Here is an 18,194-nt window from a genome sequence, read left to right as displayed (position 1 = left end):
TGCATTCTCATTTGCTTTTAAGAAACATGTCTTTACAAGTCAGCAAAAAACTGTATATATATATATAGATATAATGGACTCTGACATTATATATTGTTTTTATTCTGTACCTTTATCAATCATATATATATATAATGTGTTGGATATGCGGCATTTTTTGTCATTTTTGGTGTATTTAATTTTAAATAATTTCAAGGTGCTACATGCAGCAATATGGGTAACCAAAACCTTGTAGTTGATTTGTTTTTAAACAGCATGTCTCACTACCAGTGAAACACAACAAGCTTGTCATACAGGCAAATGGTGCAATATTGCCTCCAGCTGTTTGCACTGATACTGTTTGAACTTAATGGCGCACTCAAAATGTACTGTGTTTGAAAGTGTTCTGTGTCACAACTATTACTGTGTATATGCTTACTTTTTTGTCAATGTTTGAACTTGCTTGAGTGAGATATGTCACAAACACCAATGGTGCAATATGGGTCTGTGTTCTTATCTAGCTTTTATCATGAGGTGGTGTGAACTGAATGTGTGAAACACAGCCTGTGATTCAAACATTTCTGCTCTACTTTTATTGTTTGTAAAATACTGCACGTAGTTGTCATGGCCAGACCTTTGGGACAACCTTTTTGCATGTAATATTTTGGTGGTCCAAAACTGTTTTGGATTTATGAAATATGTAAAATCATAGCCAGTTTTAATATGTTATTGTACATCAGCTTGCTTTGGAAAAAAAATATTCAAATAGGAATGCTCTGTATTGGCAGCTGTTTGTGATATAATAAAGCTTAATGTAGACAGCATTTAATTTGTCTAATCCTTTGTACAGCTCAAATATGCACTCTAGGCTAATTGCTATTTCCTTCCATGAATTGACGGAGGCTACTGCTATGAGTCATACCCTTGTACACTTGCTATTGTTAATGAATAACATGCCAATATTCAGTTATAACCTGAAAATTCTGTTTTTTCTCAAAAAAAGAACGTGCATATGGTTATTTTATTTGAGCATATAGTGTGGTTTAGGCCAGGCAGTCAGAAAAAAAGTATTAAGCATGCTTTTCTTAAGTAGAATACTGAAGAACAACTTTATTTGTTATTCCAAATAGAAATAGTATAGTGGAAATAGATAGACGGGAATGCTTCCTGATTGGATCGAGTCACATGTCCACACGCTGTGAGAAATTGGCTGGGGGGCCGGGTTCCAAGAAAGCTAAACTCCAAAATTCCTCTGAAGCCACAGAGAATTCCAAAGCAAGGTAACTACACAATTAAGCTGTCAATGTGATGAATGAATAAACCACAAAACCACAGAACTATTGGTGGTTAATCAACCACAGAACCATTGTGTTACTCTTGATATTTAGGTTTCTTTTTTAGGTGAAAAATCACATTTAAACTGGTGTGGTTACATACATATTTTTATGTTATTTGTGCAATTTTGCTACCTCTTCTTGCATAAGTTTAATTATTTAACTTTAGACATGCTTCAATACCACATTTTGAAATTTTTTAAGGCAAAATAATATCATGTCTGTTTTTATGAATAGGTTGTATCTTTCACATTTAACCTTTTGGTGACTTATTACTGGTGATGCCAACTAAATAGTTATAAATTGATGATGGTTTCAAAAGGTTATGACATGAAAGTTGTCCGATACTGTGAGTGAGTCATTTACCAACCATAATTTATTTAAACTTTGGCAAGTCCCTATTTCCTTGTTTCGTAATGTTTGTGTACAAAAACAAAGTTTCCAATTACTTTATAATCATTATGCAATGAGGTGGTATTGCTGTGCAGCTGTACATATTTTTTTCCTTATTAGCTTTTGTTTTTAGTGTTTTGTTCATTTTGCCAATTGTTTTGTGGCAAATACAAACTGTTGCGTGAATATAAATTCACTTAAATGCTATGGTTTTTGTGTGTAGTTCAATACTAATTCCACTCCTTAATGTGTTTAATGACATACAGTTTAAAGATATTGATTGCAGCAAGTAATAATCTTTTGCTTTAGTTACAAAGAGAGACTACGACCCAGACCCACTCGCCAAACTAGTTATTTCAGGTATTGTACAAACTTAATACAAAGCAGTACAAGGCATTGTACTACAAAGCATTATTCGTTGCTAATCTACACCTGTTTTACCCAAAAAATTACATTCATTTTCTTGAAGCCAACAATGATACTTTTTATCTCAAGACGCGTTGATGACTAAATAGCCTTAAAATGACTACTATAATATTACAAATGAAAGTTGGTATTATCGGAATCACCTGATAGCTTTATGGCTAACAAAGACTTAGTAACAGTAGTGATGCCTGCAAGAATAGGTGAAATATATACTAGAAGGAAAAACCTTGTCAAAGAAATGACTTAGGATTTAATACAGGAGTTGCTGTATCATTCCATTTGAAAATGAATATAAACCTGTATATACTGACATAAATTTTGTGAAGTGTTTGTTTTTGCTTTTTGGAAAAAACAGTGCATTATCTTCTGCAGCCAGGAATGCCATGTTGACCTTATTTCTAAGATTTGTCGTTATTTTTGAAAGTCAGCATCTTAGAAAATCCAAGCGTCATTATTTCCAATGTTTGTCCTGATTTTTGACTAGGCATCCTCATTTTGAACATTTTCAAGTCCTTATTTCAATACTTTTTGGCTGAAACAAGGTTAAATGCTGACCTTTTCTGTATTTTGCCAACATTATTTGTCATCCATTCTCACATCGCGGCTAAATAAAGGTCATCATGCTGTAAAGTCTGTGTAAGAGTTTAGGCTTAGTTTCAGTTGCACATCCATGGCAGCCCTGTGTATAGAACAAAGTAACAGCACTTCTCTTCACTTAATTATATTGTTAATACAGACCACCAGTTGAACAGAAGCGTGCTGGAAGCAGTAACCCTTTAACTCCAGTTAAACGGACGGCTTCAACTCCTTCTCTGCTAGGTATGATCTAATTTATGCCTATTTAAATAAATGTTTGTTTGTTTTGCTGTTTTGAAACTTGTGTTGTGCTCTAAAAGTAATGAATATTTCACCTTGTAAATGATATTGTCTGTTGTTTTTATTATCCACTGTACAAATGTAATGTAGTTAAAAAAGTTTTTACATGAGTTGCTAAATAAGTTATGTAATTATCAAAACAACGGAATTTGTGAAATTTTATGGGACTTTAATATTTATATGGGATGAAAACTGCAAAAACACTGATTTTGTGGTGTTTAACATTCACCATGTTCTTCTGAAACCATTTCATGCAAAGAAAAAGTGTGCTGATGGGGAACTGTTCAATACTGTGTATGTTTATGTTACTTAAGAATAGAAATCAATCATCAAAAACATGTTAAAGTATTAAAAGACAAGTGGCTAATTACAAGGTCCTTTCATCAGCACTTGAAACAACTGTTCATTAAACAGTTTCTGGTGGGTAACACAATAGCAAAGTGTTTAAATTTAAACCTTTTTTCTTCCCTGAAGCCAACCTGCCATGTGTGTGATTACTGTGTAACATATTATAAAATAGTTGCTTCAACCTTAACACAAAATATTAAGCTCAATTTGGTGGCCAGGTGGCTGTATTCCAGTTAAACCAACAAGAGCCAGCTTGCTGAGGGAAAAACTGACGAGCAAAAAAACAAAAGCAAACAGTTGTAAATAGTGGATTGTTGCTGTGATCTTTGCATTGCACGTTTGGCCCCATGTTACTTACAACCACTGCACTACTCGTCTTTTATACCCCATCCATCTTAGCATAGTGTGTGTTATACTTTTATACTAAAGCCCATGTCACATTTTAAGGCTTAAGTTTTGTTGTGTCACCTCAGTTTACACAATAAACAGTCTCCTGTGATTTTGTGTTAACATAATAAACCAATAAGAAGCACAGTAGCTTTGGCATCAGATTAAGTTTTTCGCACCTAAAAAATTGACCATTTCCACTAATAACTTTGTGTTCCTTATCATAGCTTAACATTCCAAGCTTGATCCACACTTGTGTACACAAAAATACAAACACAAAAATTTCACCTTTTTGTGTTTTTGGCTTTGTATTATCACACTTTTTCTAAACAAATGACCCAAATGTGTGTGTTTTTTTACCAACTTACAATATCGCACATTTGCCAAATAGATCAGGGTGATGCAAACAGTAAAAGGCATGCACACATATGGTGTTGTTGTGGCCAACAGCAGTTAAACTTAAGTTTGATCACAATTCCACGTTTGTTAACAGCACACTCTGAAGGATCATCATCACACAAGGGCAACACAGCAAAACCTGGAACCAGTATTGATCTGCACCAACCTCCCAAGCGCACACGCTCGGAGGCTTTTGCTACTTCAGCAGATAGGTACATATGGCCAACTCCTGACAATATGTCAATAAAAGAAACAACACAGTGTCAGTATTGTAAGCAGTGTACATCCTGCAACAGTTAGAACAATATTGCTTTGATATGTGAAACGTAAATAACTTCAAACACTTTTTCATGAAGCTTTCTTAATGTTCAACATATGTAATAATAAACCAATATTTTTGTCTATTGGTTGACATGAATTTTTTTTATTTGTTTTTTTCACCGTTGATATTAATCCAAATGTTAAAACTTGTATAATTACACAGTGCTTTGTTTTATTGGTTTTGCATTCTTAAAATTGTCGGTCAAGGCAAAGTCTTCCCAACTCGTGGGTGACGTTTTCCATAAATAAATAATGGCTTTGGTCTGATGTTAATGAAATATCTCTACCCAGCCTGAAGAAAATCCCATCACAGGACCTGCTTGAACACAAGCATCCAATAAAGGTGAGTATTTTTTATGCTATTCACAACAAACTTTCCGCGTAGCAACTGAAGCAGGAAGTAAATGGTTCACTGCATCGTCTATGATGCAAAAAATCATTTTGCTAGTAACAATGTACTTGGGATATCCTCACAGCATGCCGGTATTTGGTACAGGTCTGACAAATTTGTAAACAAAAGATTGCCTGATTGGTGATTGTGACTGTAAATTTTAAACCTAATGGAGGATGCCACAAGTTCATCTTGTTTTCTTAAGGAACCAATTCCATCTGTTATATTTTGAGAACTTTAAAATGACATTTTTTTTTTTTTTGCTAAATGACTGCTTTATTTCCAAGAAGTGGTTTTTATAAGAAATTTTCAGCAATCTTTTCAGCAGCTTGGATGTTTTGTAGTCTGATGATAATTTAAGTACATTTAAATGACAGTGGTTAAACAGACTTTTAAACTGATTCACTACTAAGCACACTTACACCATTAAAGACATGACTTGTGTAGCTTTTCATTAGCAGTATGCAAAACCATTGGGTGTTTATGCATGCAAATAAATATTCTCAGTGGCTGGCAGTTAAATAGTCATTCGGTATTTTAGGTTAAAGAGGTTGCAGCAAAACTCTGGTACCCGTTTATACCACCTGTAACCTCATCAGATTCGGAAGAGGAAGGGATTTCCCACCAGGTAAGTGTTTCAACATCTGGGTACAGTAGGCTTGTTGTAAGTTAAGGTTTAAAAAGTCAAGAAAAATGTTAATTTGGTTTGTGTGTCTGATGGAATGTTTTTGTTGAGAAAACAAAATACTTATGTTTAATCATTAAATCACTAATAAACAAAAGAGTCAGCTGTTGAAAAATTGACCTATTAGCCCAACTCTTATTATGTCATTGTTTGAGAAAATGCCCTTGGAAGTTAGGTAGATCTTGGCAATGAGTTTTGTGTATTTTTTGTATGGGCAATGGTACATGTTAAAAAAGCAGCAATAAAGTTATATTGTTTCTCCAAAGTCGTTAAATAGGCGTGTACGCTACCAGTTGTCAGGGACATTGGTGTAAGCTTGGGGAAGTATTGTTGACTTTAGAAAATAAACCTAAATGTCAAGATAATGCCAGATAATTGTTTGGCAGCTGACAAAGAAGTGATATTTTAGTTTAGTTGTGGTACAATATTTGACTTTTCATGTGAAAAGGCAGTTTTATCAGTTGGTGAATACCATGGGACCTGTATATGCAAATTGACTTATTTGTGCAAGTGATATACCCAGCTGTCTGACAAAATACTACCTCTTCCTTTTCCAACATAGATATGTCACCTGACGTACCAGACATGTGTGCACTGGTAACCTTGGTTAGACATTTGATTAAAATAGGTCAACTTCACTGTGTAAATGTGATTTAAGTATTGCTTGAAGCTATCCATTTACTTCAGAAGTGCACTTGTTTGCTGACTATAAATCTTTGTTGCGACAGGATTTTCGTGTTCCTAAATGCAATAAGCTTATGTCTCTACTTGAACCACGAGTCCATGTCAGTGTTGATTATAACAACAACCATTGTTTGCTGTATTAAACTATCGGTTTGCTCATTTTGATTGGCCTAATCAAAAAACAACTGTCCCAAATTAACAAGAATAGCAGAAAGATCCTTTAACTTTTTGTCACTGAAAGAACACTATTTATCCAGATGCTCCAGCAAGTATATACTTTAAGAGGCCTAAAAATACTGTATTTCTTATTATAACTGATAGTTGGACATAATTCATTTTTCTGAAATAATGTCAGCTTTTGCTGTTGACACTAATCTTTTGAGGCCATTGATTTTTTCTAGGCTGGTAGCAGTGGTACTGCTGCCTCAAGTCCCCCAAGAAAGCTGGCGTCTCGATCTTCCAAAGTGAACACTGAAAAACCAACAACCAAAGAGAAACTTACAGCTGAGCCTTCCACTTCTGCCAATCAGAAGTCACAAAAAGCTGAAAGTGAGTCCAAAAAACATTCTGAAGTAATGGTGTTTGGTGTTGTAACGTGAAGGTTGGCGTTGGGTTTATTAATGTTTTTTTGGTTTTGTTACATGTGTGAATTTTGCAGAGGGAAAGACAAAGTCGTCAGCATCAAGGTTTCATTTGTCAAGTTTTAGTAAAACAGAATCAGCCAACAAATCAGGTATGCAAGTATTTTTTTTAATTTGATAGGTTTATTGTTATATTCTTGCTCTTGGAAATGAATGAACTTAAATGAATCTTTTCACAAAATATATGAAAAATATTGGGAACTAGATAAAAAAAAATAGAACTCTTTGATAAAGTATCAGAATCACCTGACAGACTTATGGGCAAAAAGATCTGATTTTTTCAACAAGTTATAATAAAATTTTGTTGTTATGGCTGTGATTTTTTTGGATATAAAAACTTCGCCCACAATTAGGCTTTACCTTTTAAGTAAAATAGGTTGAATTGCTGCCACAGACCTCAAGTTACTGAGCAATAAGTTTTATTGAAATTGTCCTTTAAAGTGGTTACACACAAGTGGTGCGACAACCTGTGTTTAGTATCCTGTTCCGCTTCATTGCAGGCAAAACCACAGGGCAAAGCAATTCAACTGAGGGAGCATCAAGTAGTTCATCTAGTGCAGCAAAATTTCCCAGGACAAAGAATTCTAAAAGCATCAAAGGTGTGTTTTTGCTCTTAAAATAACTTTCGTCTGATCAATTTCAAGTAGTTTGCTGAGAATGATATTTTGTTAACATGACAAGTAGAATTGTTGATTTCCACTTGGGTAATTGCAGGTTGAGATTAAGGTTTTAGGTATCACTGCTTAGTCCGCATTGTTTGTCAGTCAGGTGTAATAATTTACGCTTTTATGTAATTTAAAAATGTGCTGCTCTTCTGGCATAAAACTGTATTTATTCGACGTTTTGTCTGCCATGCAGCGAGACTTCATCAGGTATAACGCAGTTTCAAAGTGAACTACATTAAAAAAGAAAGGGCACAAAAAGAAAAAAACGACACCACTTGTCAAATCCAGTGCTAGAGGCCAAAACACCAAACACTGCAGGAGGCAGTTACAACAAATTGTTATGAACTGCCGGAAAAAAAACACATTGTTCTGTGTTGTGACACATCCACTATTTTTATGAATGTGAAGCAACTCAAGAAAGAGCCGCTTGGTGTGGTCCAACTCCTTTTCCAAATCTTGGGCTTTTTCGAAGGCAACTTCGTGTCGCAATGTCACCACATGCTTGGACAACGCAGTCTTGCTAGCATAAATACAGTTCATTGCATACCAGAAGAGCAGTACATTTTTATATTACAATATGCCTGGCAGCAACAGGAATTTCATGTTCTTATGTAGTTTGACAATAATAGGTAGATTTTTGCAATAAATGAATATGTGGGCATTTTTGTTGTTGTGATGAATACAAAGAAAACGTATACAGTATGTATATATTGAAAATTTTAAAATCACAAATAGTTTTTTTTGTTTTTAGTTTTGTATTTTTGGTGATATATTCAGTTTATTATGTCCAACCTAGGCCAATAAAACACCATATTTATCTCATCTGTTTCAGTAAATTCCATAAACCTTCCATTCATTAGCGTAGTTAGTTTGGTAATATGTTCTTACAGACTAACACGGTAGTTTTTCAATTGTGTCATACCATAGCAAAGTTTATTTTGATAATGACTACCTAGTTACATAAATACAAGTGTTTACATAATATCCATTATACAAGTAGCCATAGAAGGTTTACATTTACATGGTTGGAGGGGCGAATATAGTGCAATTTATGGCTTGTCAATCACAAAACCATACTGCCCCATTTCTTAACCACACAACAAAAGCTTTCGCCTAGTTCACAATCCAAACCAAAACGTGGCTTCCTGTTGATGTGATATACATAAGGTTGATGTGATTCCTGTTGATGTGATATACACAAGGTTGATTTGATTCCCGTTGATGTGATATACACAAGGTTGATGTGATATACATAAGGTGTTTGCTTTGCACAATCATCTTTTGCTTCACCTTCTCCCCTTTTTTCTTATTACATCATGCTCTTATCTATGTAGAAAACTGTGATAACAACTATTGGCTGTGGGACCACAGTGCTTGTTTTGAGCAATCCAAGTTAACCCAAACCCCTACTACATTTATAACCAAGCATCTAAAACCCTACATTGATGTTTAGTTTGTTATGAATTTTTATATTTTTTCATTGTTTTGAAATCACCAAAGGTCAGGAGAGGTGGAAACATGCTCACAACAAATGTTCAAAAACTAACTCTGTTTGCTTATTTAAAAGCTACACATTACCACCGTATGCTTTGTTAGTCATCGCATTTTTTAAATGTGTTTCAAATAATTCCAGGGAAAGGCAGTACAAAACCGGAGGAGGAAAGCAAGGGAAAGTCCCGTAAGCGCTACCAGTCACCCCCCAGCCACCTACTTTACAACAGACGAACAACTACAGGCAAAACGGGGTCCTGCGCAAGTACAAGGTGATCCTCTATTTACATAGATATCACACTGTGATAAGGACGTACATAAAATACGTCAGCCAACATGAACAACTTGGTAATGTGTACCCATATTTGGAACTGACTTATTTGTGTCTTTCTCTGACAATCATTCGAAAAACCTCAACATTTCATCTCGATGACTTCATTGTATCCACTATGTAATAATTTGCAACTTTTTGCCAAATTCTAACATATAATATTATGTTGTTGTTGTTACCAGGCAATTTTGTATTTCATTGTTCTGTTCTTCTGACTCAACTAAATGAATGCTTAGTAAGCTAACTAAACAGAAGGCAAAATGTGGGTAAATAAAAATATATGTCATAAGTGTGCTAGAAAAACAGATTAATAAATTCTAGTGCATGATAACTGAGTGGTGTGTAAAAATACTTCTTACCAAACATCTCGTTGTATTTCCAGCCGCAGAGGAAGAGGAAAATCGTCGAGTACAAACTCACGTGATTCTGAGCCGGGAGCTGCCTCTGGGATGTCTCAAGACGCAGCTCGGCCCGGCCAGGAACCAACAGACAACCAAGGAACAAGCAATGCTGACAACAACCCAACCACTGGTGAGTTTCTGATACTTCGCTCATATCTGACTTGTGTTGGAGTCAAGTGATTCAGGCATTTTATGATTTTGTTGGTGTAGTTTGGTCTTATGGTGCTCTCTATAAATACTGTTCACGGTATTTGTTGAAAACGGTATTTTTGACTGTGCCAAATTGACAAAGATTGGGTTTGCACGAACGCGATTGATCAAGAAACGTTTTTGCACGAACCGGAATACATTCGTTAATAAAGCATGACGTCACCAAAGCCATGGTCGGTTGCATCGTGCGCTCGTATGTTGCTTGTAGATCTACAAGTAATATTTTGCCCACAAACAGCAAAATAATTCATAACAGTACATTTTTTTAAATACATTGCGATAAACTTCCAGCAATCAACAACCTTAAGGCATCCATGTAATCACCGTCGTAATTAAATGGCAACGCTTGAGGAAAGACGCTATTATGACGCAGTAATGCAATTGCGCCCAAAACGGTTACAGGGGTGTTATTTGTTGCGTCGAACAATACAAGATGAAAGTTGTTTGTCAAATTGTCGTAAACGCGTCAGTGTGTTGGTCGCGATCCCTCCTATTTCGAACGATTTGTAAATGATTGTTGTCTTGAACGCAATATTGATGCAATATTTTGTTGTGCCTCCTGTAACTATTCCTAGTGATAAACAACTGATAGAAACGACTCCTGTTTTAATAGTAGTGACATTGTGCTACTGTAATAGACAGATACTAATTATGAAAAGGCACAAAAAATATCAACTTTAACACAATGTTTTACCACAAGCCCACTGAAAAATTAAGCTCATTTTCTGCAAATCTATTGGGGTTTGGGTTCGCCCTTGCACATCCCTTCTGCTGTGTAGTTTTTTCATACACAAGTGGTTGTAGTGGTTGATAAACTGGTTTTTGGTACATGAACATAAGTAAACCACTTTCCTGGTGTTAAGCCAGTAAGTATTAAAAGTTGCATGCCAACCATGTGTGCTTAAAGGTTGGTGTGATTCAAATATCAAATTTATGAAACCTAACCACTTGTTTACAAAGGTGAGTCACAACCCTCAAGTGGAGCTAATGCTAATCCTGAATCTGAGTTTGATGATCCAGACATGTCAAGATTGCAAGGTACTCTTGACTTCAGGCCTGTGTAGGGAATTTTCTCATTGTTTTCCACATTGTTTCCATTTTTGGTTTTGAACCAATTGCTGGGACATCCTTGTGGAATATGTTGTAATTGCTGGGATATCCTTGTAGAATTTGTTGTAATTTCTGGGATATCCTGTTTGGTAGAATATGTATGTTAAACTGATGAAATGTTGTGCAGTTTATAAAGTATTGCTTTATGCTAAGTTATATAAAAGTGGTTTCTATTTTCTTCTGAATTAGGACAAAAATTTTATTTTGTCAATTTTCTTTCCAAACATGTTTGATTCTTGGTTATTTTTCAGCTCTTCTCGAGTCTCGAGGCCTTCCATCAACCTTTTTTAACACTCTTGGTCCACGAGTTCAACAAATTCTCCACCGATCTGTAAACAGTGGCACAAGTAAGACGTACTTGAAGTTGTTGTAGCATTTGGCAAAGACAAATGTCATAATTACAAATGTCCATTGGGGTGTTTTTCTGTAAATACTACAAAATTAAACCATACTATGCAGTCAATTTTTCATTTGCTTGAAATCCTTGTATGATCGACTTGAAGTTATTGCTCAGGCCGGCAAACAATATTTCATGGCATTGTGTTCATAATGAACATTGTCTTGTAGACTCAAAAGCACAGCAGTTATTGCAAGGCATGCAAGCCACCAATGACGAGTCTCGTCAACTGCAGTCGGTGATTGAAATGTGTCAACTTCTGGTCATGGGGAATGAGGACACACTTGCCGGCTTCCCTATCAAGTCTGTGGTGCCTGCTCTCATAACGCTGCTCAAGGTAATGTTTTATTCAGATTACTGTTTTGTTTTTTGGTTTTACATGAAACAGAAGCTGTCATAACAGTTGCATAAACCAGCGAAATTGGGCTCCATACGAAAGTATGATTGTAAGCCTTGAAACCTAAGCCCCAACATTTTTGGGATAATTTTGGGAATAAAGTTAAGGTTTACTTGATTTTCTGGGGGTCCTTACCAACTTAAGTAATCTTGTAGGGTTCTGCGCACAAAACAGTTTGGGAAACACTTGTATATACCAACTCATTTAAAATAGGAATTTATTCATAAGGAAACTTTGTGAGGAATTAATATGACACAATTTAATCATGAATATTTATTGTTAGTTCAACACCAAACGCCTTGAAATAACTTTTGAAAAAACAATTTGTGAATGTTGGGGAGGGTGAAATTGTATTATTTATCCAAAACTCCATTTTTAGATATGTCACTGTTTCAAGTTAAATATTATTGATAATTTTGCTTGTTCATAATGGAATTGCATTAAAAATGATTTGCTTTGTGGCAAAATCACAAAACATTTATCCTACGTGACATTTGCCCTAAAAAAAAGGAGAAAAAAGGGTAAAATTAATATTTCATTGCCTATTTTCTTTCAGATGGAACACAACTTTGACATAATGAACCACGCATGTCGTGCACTAACCTACATGATGGAAGCACTTCCGAGGTCGTCTGCTGTGGTTGTGGACGCTGTTCCCTCGTTTCTAGAAAAAGTAAAAAATCACATTGAAAAATTAATGCCAGATGAATTATGCACCTTCCCAAAGTGTAGTTTTTAAAACAACAAACCATGTCTTCTGTAATTACATGGCTGTGGCACAATCATGCATCAAACGCTGATGCAATTTTTCTTCACCCTGTGGTGACAGTTTATGCTATTCACCATCAATAAAGTATTTAAAATTATTGCATTGTTTGGTAAATTTCTTAGCAAGCATTTATGTAAATTCCAGATTTCATTAAAATTTAATCTGTGCACATCCAACGTAACAGAATGCAGTAGACTTCTTATACATTATCCCAACCTTAAATACATTGTTTGCAGCTGCAAAGCATACAATGCATGGATGTTGCCGAACAGTCATTGACAGCACTTGAAATGCTTTCTCGTCGTCATGGTGCTTCTATTCTCAGAGCTAATGGTCTTTCTTCGTGCCTTCTCTATGTGGACTTTTTCTCACTTCCAGCGCAACGTAATGCTCTCACTGTTGCTGCAAATTGTTGCTCTGTGCTTTCAGTCAATGACCCACACTCTGAGTTCGACAAATACTATGGAAGCTCGGTGTCCTTACTTGTACAAAGATTAACACACCATGTAAGTGGACATACACATTTTGGTGTCACAAACAAAATTGAACAATGAAATCAGATTCTCCCACTATGGAGTATAGTCTTTGTATAGTTTTCATGGACTGTTTGATGCCAGTAAAATTTTTTTATAAGGAAACCCCCGTTGCAGAATATTTTTTCTGTTTCAATGCATATTAATACAATTTTTATCTTGTAACTGTGATATGAAACCGTGTCATTTCTTCCCTCAAAGCCTCAAAAGCTGGTATAGAAATCTAAAATTTGTTTTCGAACCTTATTTGTTCAAAGGACAAGAAGTGTGTGGAAAGCGTCTGTCTCTGTTTTGCTCGTTTAGTTGATAATTACCAGAGTGAGGCAGCCATCTTGAGAAAAATTGCCAACGATGGCTTGCTGCAGAACTTTCAGGTAAACAACGTATACAACCCTTCTGTGTACACTGCAGTTTGGAATTCTGTTTATTGACATATGTTCAGTGTATGCATAAAAAATGTACAACGAACCCATTTTCACCCATATTGCATCATCACTTATCATTAGAAGGGAACAATTATATTTTTGAAGCAATGGTGTAATTGTACCAAAAGTGTTGCGAAAACGAAATTCCAACATTTTTTAGGCAAATATTTGATAGTGTTGATGCCTAACTAAAACTTTTTGCATTATTCAGAGCCTTCTGGTTGTTACGCCACCACTTATTGGAAGTAGTACATTTGTGATGGTGATCAGGACAATGTGCTTATTGTGTTCATCATCTCCAGACCTTGCAACCCAACTTGTCAGAAACAGTAAGAAACCGAAGTTGATTACATTTCAAAATTCTACTTATTGATGTTAATGAACTGTTTACATAGTTACCGACACCAACACAATAGACAGGCATTAAAGTTGGGTTTCAGATTGTTAGATGTATTTGTATTTCAGAACTAATTTTATGATTTGTAACTTTTATGTCTTAAACAACAAATTAAAATGTTGTGATTTTTTTAAGGTTGTTTGTGACTGATAAAGTCAGGTAGTGTCCAGAATAGTAGCGTAGGCTTTTTCAGGGCACATTGTTAGTCGGTCCAAACCAGTATTATTTAGGCTTTTCACCCTTGATAGGATTTTGAATCCCTCAGTTGCCAAAATTGGTTTTGCAAACCTAATTACTGAAATCCGTTTGGACCAAACTAAAATGTGCCCTGAAAAGGTTTCATCCATTCTGATATTGGCATTGATTTAGAATCGGATTTTACAATCCATGCTTATTACATTAGAATGGCATCACATAACCCACACATTGGCTTTTTGCAGACATTGCTGAAACACTGCGGTATCTCCTATGTGGAACTGCAACAGAAATGGAACAAATAGAACTTGTGCCCAGAAGTCCACAAGAACTGTATGAAATTACCTCCCTTATTGGGTGAGACAAAACTAGACAAGTCTTTCTTAAAAACAAGTCTTTTTCTAAGTTAAATGGCATGAATGGAAAAATATGATTTGGGCAAATCCACCAAAACAATTGATATTTTTCCTACAGGAAAATATTGTTAAATGCAGTTGCCTCTGGTTTAAAATTGTTAAAACAATTAAAAAAAAGGATAATTTTGAGCAGAAAAAAACCCCAAAACCTTGAATGGAAACGACTTGCTTAATAGCTGTAGAGGAATCTAGCCCTCGGTTAGGCATTGTTTTATTATCTGCGACAGCAAATTACTTTGGTTCGCATATATCATGAAGCAACAAGGCTCAGATTGAAGTCAGCAGATTTATTTGTAAAAAATCGATTTCGCCCTTGAATAGAAACCATTTAAAATTTTTTGAAAATTGACTATGGTTGCAATTGTGAATGTTTTTTTGTTGTTCAGAGAATTGATGCCAAGACTACCACGAGATGATCCCATGTTTAGTGTTGACCGTCTTCTAAAACATGGAAAACATGCCACTGGTGATGGCACCCCCATGTGGCAGTGGCGTCAAAATGATGGCAGTTGGACATCTTATTCCAAGCATGACAATGGGTAAGCAGTCCTTCCAACTCAGGAAATGTTTTACCTTACACTCATGTGGTCTATTCTTTTAAAAGTAAGGTTGAAAAATTTAAACGATGTTTAAGTTCCGTTTGTGAGTGTAGTTATTAAAAATTTGAAACAAAAATATTTTTAATATAATTCCTTGTTGCTTCTGCTTGAAATTAAGCAAAGTGTTTACATTTATCCACATTCTATATTTTTTTCTTCTGTCTGTATTTACTGCAATTAATTTTGTCTCAAACAAGAGTGTTGCTGGATTTGAACCAAGACTTTGTCTATCTGAACTAATTATTTCTATTTGCCTTCCGAACCTGGTAGTACCTGAATCACGATAAAGATTCATGTAAACTTGTTGATGTTGTCAGACTAATTGAAGACGCCCATCGCAGTGGAGACCAAGAAGCAAGCCTCATGATACAGGGACGTGTTTATCTTCTGGATTTTGCCACAATGCAGCAAATTAATGAAGATTCTGGCAATTCGCGTTTGATACGAAGGCAACCAGACAAAAAGAGCCATAGTATGTTCTGGTTCATCATATATTTCATGACATAAACCACATCACTATGTGTTAAATATTTGTTGTTTTAATCACTTTTACTGACTCTCCTTCTTGCGTTCAGACAAGCAGCTCGTGAAAACAGAATCTGATCAAAGCATGACAGATGCAAGAGTGTCGCTAGTAAAAGAGGACCGAGGTGTCATCTCACAATTTGTTAGATCCCTTTTCAGTCTTCTCTACGAGGTACACATTCACCATCACATCTTGCAGTAGTTGCAACAACTTATGCCAGTACTCATTAGCTTACCAGCTGTTTAAAAAACACAATGTGTTATCCCTTTGTTCTAATTTTGTACTAACCGAAGAATCATTTGTAGTCAAACTAGTGGGACTCCATTACGCTGACATTGTGTAAGCGTGTCCATACCACATATTACAGAAGCAGGATGCAGGCATAAGTTTGAACTGACACTTTAATTACACCTATCGGTGCTTCTGGCTTTAATAGATTGTCAGATTAACAAATTAATTCTTGACTATTGTTCCTGTTTGACATTATTTCCACCAATTACTTAGGGTGTTGAACATTTTGTTCAAGATTTTAAATGCCCGTTTTAATTGAATCCAAACAAATCTCTCAATCATGTGCTCTAGAGTTTATGTGTTTTAACAAGGATTGTAATATTCAGGTGTATGGCTCATCAGCTGGTTCCCCTGCCGTTCGACACAAATGTCTCCGTGCTGTACAAAGGATGGTTTATTACGCTGAGCCTGATCTATTGAGTGATGTTCTCAAAAATCTCTCTGTATCAAGGTAAAGAAACAAATTTTGAATTTGTGCTGAACGCAACATTGCAGGGATTTACTGTACACCTTACAGACTCAGTATTTTCTTTATTCTTGTATGATAAATGGCCATAAAAAATGTGCCAACAGTTAAAATGATATTTTCTTGTTTTCCAGCCACATAGCGTCGATGTTGTCCAGCTACGACCTGAAGGTGTTGGTGGGTGCATTGCAGATGGCAATGATTCTAATGAACAAGTTGCCCGACATATTTAAAGTATATTTTCTGAGAGAGGGTGTCACACATCAGGTAAATTTTTCTTAAACAAACTCTATGTTCGACAATGAATTCATCTTTACATTTGGTTTAACAGTTGTTTTGTTTGGGAAAAAATCTTTGTTACAGTTTTCATTTTCTGCGAAAGCAGAATTATTAATTTGGCTGTTAAAGAGTTTCCGTAATATTTCAAAAATAGGGCACTTACTTTGACAGTTTACCATGGTTTGTTGGCATCAATTATCATTGGACAAATTTTTCTTACACCAATAATTTTTACCAAAATTTTGCCTTGTCTAAAATCCAAACCAATTTGATTGTTTTATGTCATATCAATTGTTATTGTTCATCCCATAGCATTAAACAATACTTAGTTTAAACACAAAGCTGATTTCAAGTTAGGACAAACTTTCTTCAACTTTGCTTGGTTGTTTTAAAGGTTGAGCAACTGTTGAATCCCAACCACAAAGTGGTGGGTCTCAACCATGGGGATTCACCCCCTGCTGGGACCAGTAGCACCCCTACCAGCCCCATGAGTGTTTTTGAAGGGGTTCCAAGCAGTACTGACCCATCACCATCTGATCCAATCCCAGGGTAAGTTAATGATGTGTGCTTTGTCATGAGAAATACAGTAACAAGACCATATTTTTAAAACTAATTAGTACAAAAAATTATGCGATGTCATGATTGATATAACTTGATTGAATATAATACTTAGACCAGATGAATTCCAGATGATGCAAAATATAGATTTTCGGTTTGAATAAACACTGTTATTATAACATCCGCAACAGTTATATTATTAAATTTTCTGTTCACGCATATCTTCATTCAGATTCAGGTGAGTGATTGACAAATAATCTCTGTCCATTCTTTGTTGTCCGTTGTTGGGATTGTGCTTAATTAAATTTGTTTCTATCAATTGTTTTAGTGTGTTTCTGTTCTTGGAATTCTTACCGTTAGTTGGCTTTTTAGTTTCCGTAATTTCAACAAGTTTTTTTGTTGTGTTATTTTTTTATCGCAACAAAACATTGCCGGTCGGTTTCTTTGTTGCTGCATTGCAAAAACGTCAATATAGATTTGTCAAATTTGAAGCTGTCATATGTACACGAAAATTGTTTTAAGTTTTTATGTTAAATGGTAAAATTTGATGCAAATGTGCCTGTAATTCACGTAGCTCATTCCTGGTAATAGCACCCAAGTGCTGCAACAAAATTTTGACAAACGTTTCATTTTGTGCGAACAGGCGACTTTCCGACATGTTGAGAAGGAAATATACTCCCAGAAGAAGCTCAGGAAAACGAATGTCGTCCTCGTCTCAACCTGGCACACCATCAGACGAAGCCAACAAGTCTGGAAGGTCTGTGTGAATAACTGTTTTTGGGTCTACTGTTTGGGTCACTTAGAACACTGCAGTTTGATGTAATTTTAGTGCACTTTTTTTATTTTTGCTCAAACGTTAATTAGTGTAAATTGA

General features: G+C 35.5%; 1 protein-coding gene across 1 annotated transcript in view; it reads left to right on the top strand.

The window, feature by feature from the left end:
- The first annotated feature begins 1,113 nt into the window (after positions 1–1,113).
- The window catches only part of LOC145903401 (E3 ubiquitin-protein ligase TRIP12-like), a 28,679-nt gene continuing 11,598 nt past the window's right edge, over positions 1,114–18,194 (top strand). The window contains exons 1-26 of the mRNA XM_082991486.1: positions 1,114–1,259; positions 2,016–2,066; positions 2,869–2,951; positions 4,237–4,354; positions 4,755–4,806; positions 5,396–5,482; positions 6,625–6,772; positions 6,882–6,956; positions 7,365–7,463; positions 9,163–9,292; positions 9,734–9,882; positions 10,923–11,000; positions 11,324–11,419; positions 11,640–11,806; positions 12,423–12,539; positions 12,872–13,141; positions 13,426–13,542; positions 13,805–13,922; positions 14,431–14,542; positions 14,988–15,140; positions 15,518–15,672; positions 15,776–15,897; positions 16,344–16,468; positions 16,618–16,750; positions 17,157–17,311; positions 17,964–18,077. Coding sequence (XP_082847612.1) covers positions 1,165–1,259; positions 2,016–2,066; positions 2,869–2,951; positions 4,237–4,354; positions 4,755–4,806; positions 5,396–5,482; positions 6,625–6,772; positions 6,882–6,956; positions 7,365–7,463; positions 9,163–9,292; positions 9,734–9,882; positions 10,923–11,000; positions 11,324–11,419; positions 11,640–11,806; positions 12,423–12,539; positions 12,872–13,141; positions 13,426–13,542; positions 13,805–13,922; positions 14,431–14,542; positions 14,988–15,140; positions 15,518–15,672; positions 15,776–15,897; positions 16,344–16,468; positions 16,618–16,750; positions 17,157–17,311; positions 17,964–18,077 — 3,119 coding nt within the window. The 5' untranslated portion in view covers positions 1,114–1,164. The remainder of the gene's footprint in view (positions 1,260–2,015; positions 2,067–2,868; positions 2,952–4,236; positions 4,355–4,754; positions 4,807–5,395; positions 5,483–6,624; positions 6,773–6,881; positions 6,957–7,364; positions 7,464–9,162; positions 9,293–9,733; positions 9,883–10,922; positions 11,001–11,323; positions 11,420–11,639; positions 11,807–12,422; positions 12,540–12,871; positions 13,142–13,425; positions 13,543–13,804; positions 13,923–14,430; positions 14,543–14,987; positions 15,141–15,517; positions 15,673–15,775; positions 15,898–16,343; positions 16,469–16,617; positions 16,751–17,156; positions 17,312–17,963; positions 18,078–18,194) is intronic.

Source organism: Ascidia mentula, chromosome 5, assembly GCF_947561715.1.
Source record: "Ascidia mentula chromosome 5, kaAscMent1.1, whole genome shotgun sequence".
In the NCBI taxonomy this organism is placed as follows: domain Eukaryota; kingdom Metazoa; phylum Chordata; class Ascidiacea; order Phlebobranchia; family Ascidiidae; genus Ascidia; species Ascidia mentula.
Note: the sequence above shows the minus strand (reverse complement) of the source record. Positions and strands in the feature narration are given on the sequence as shown.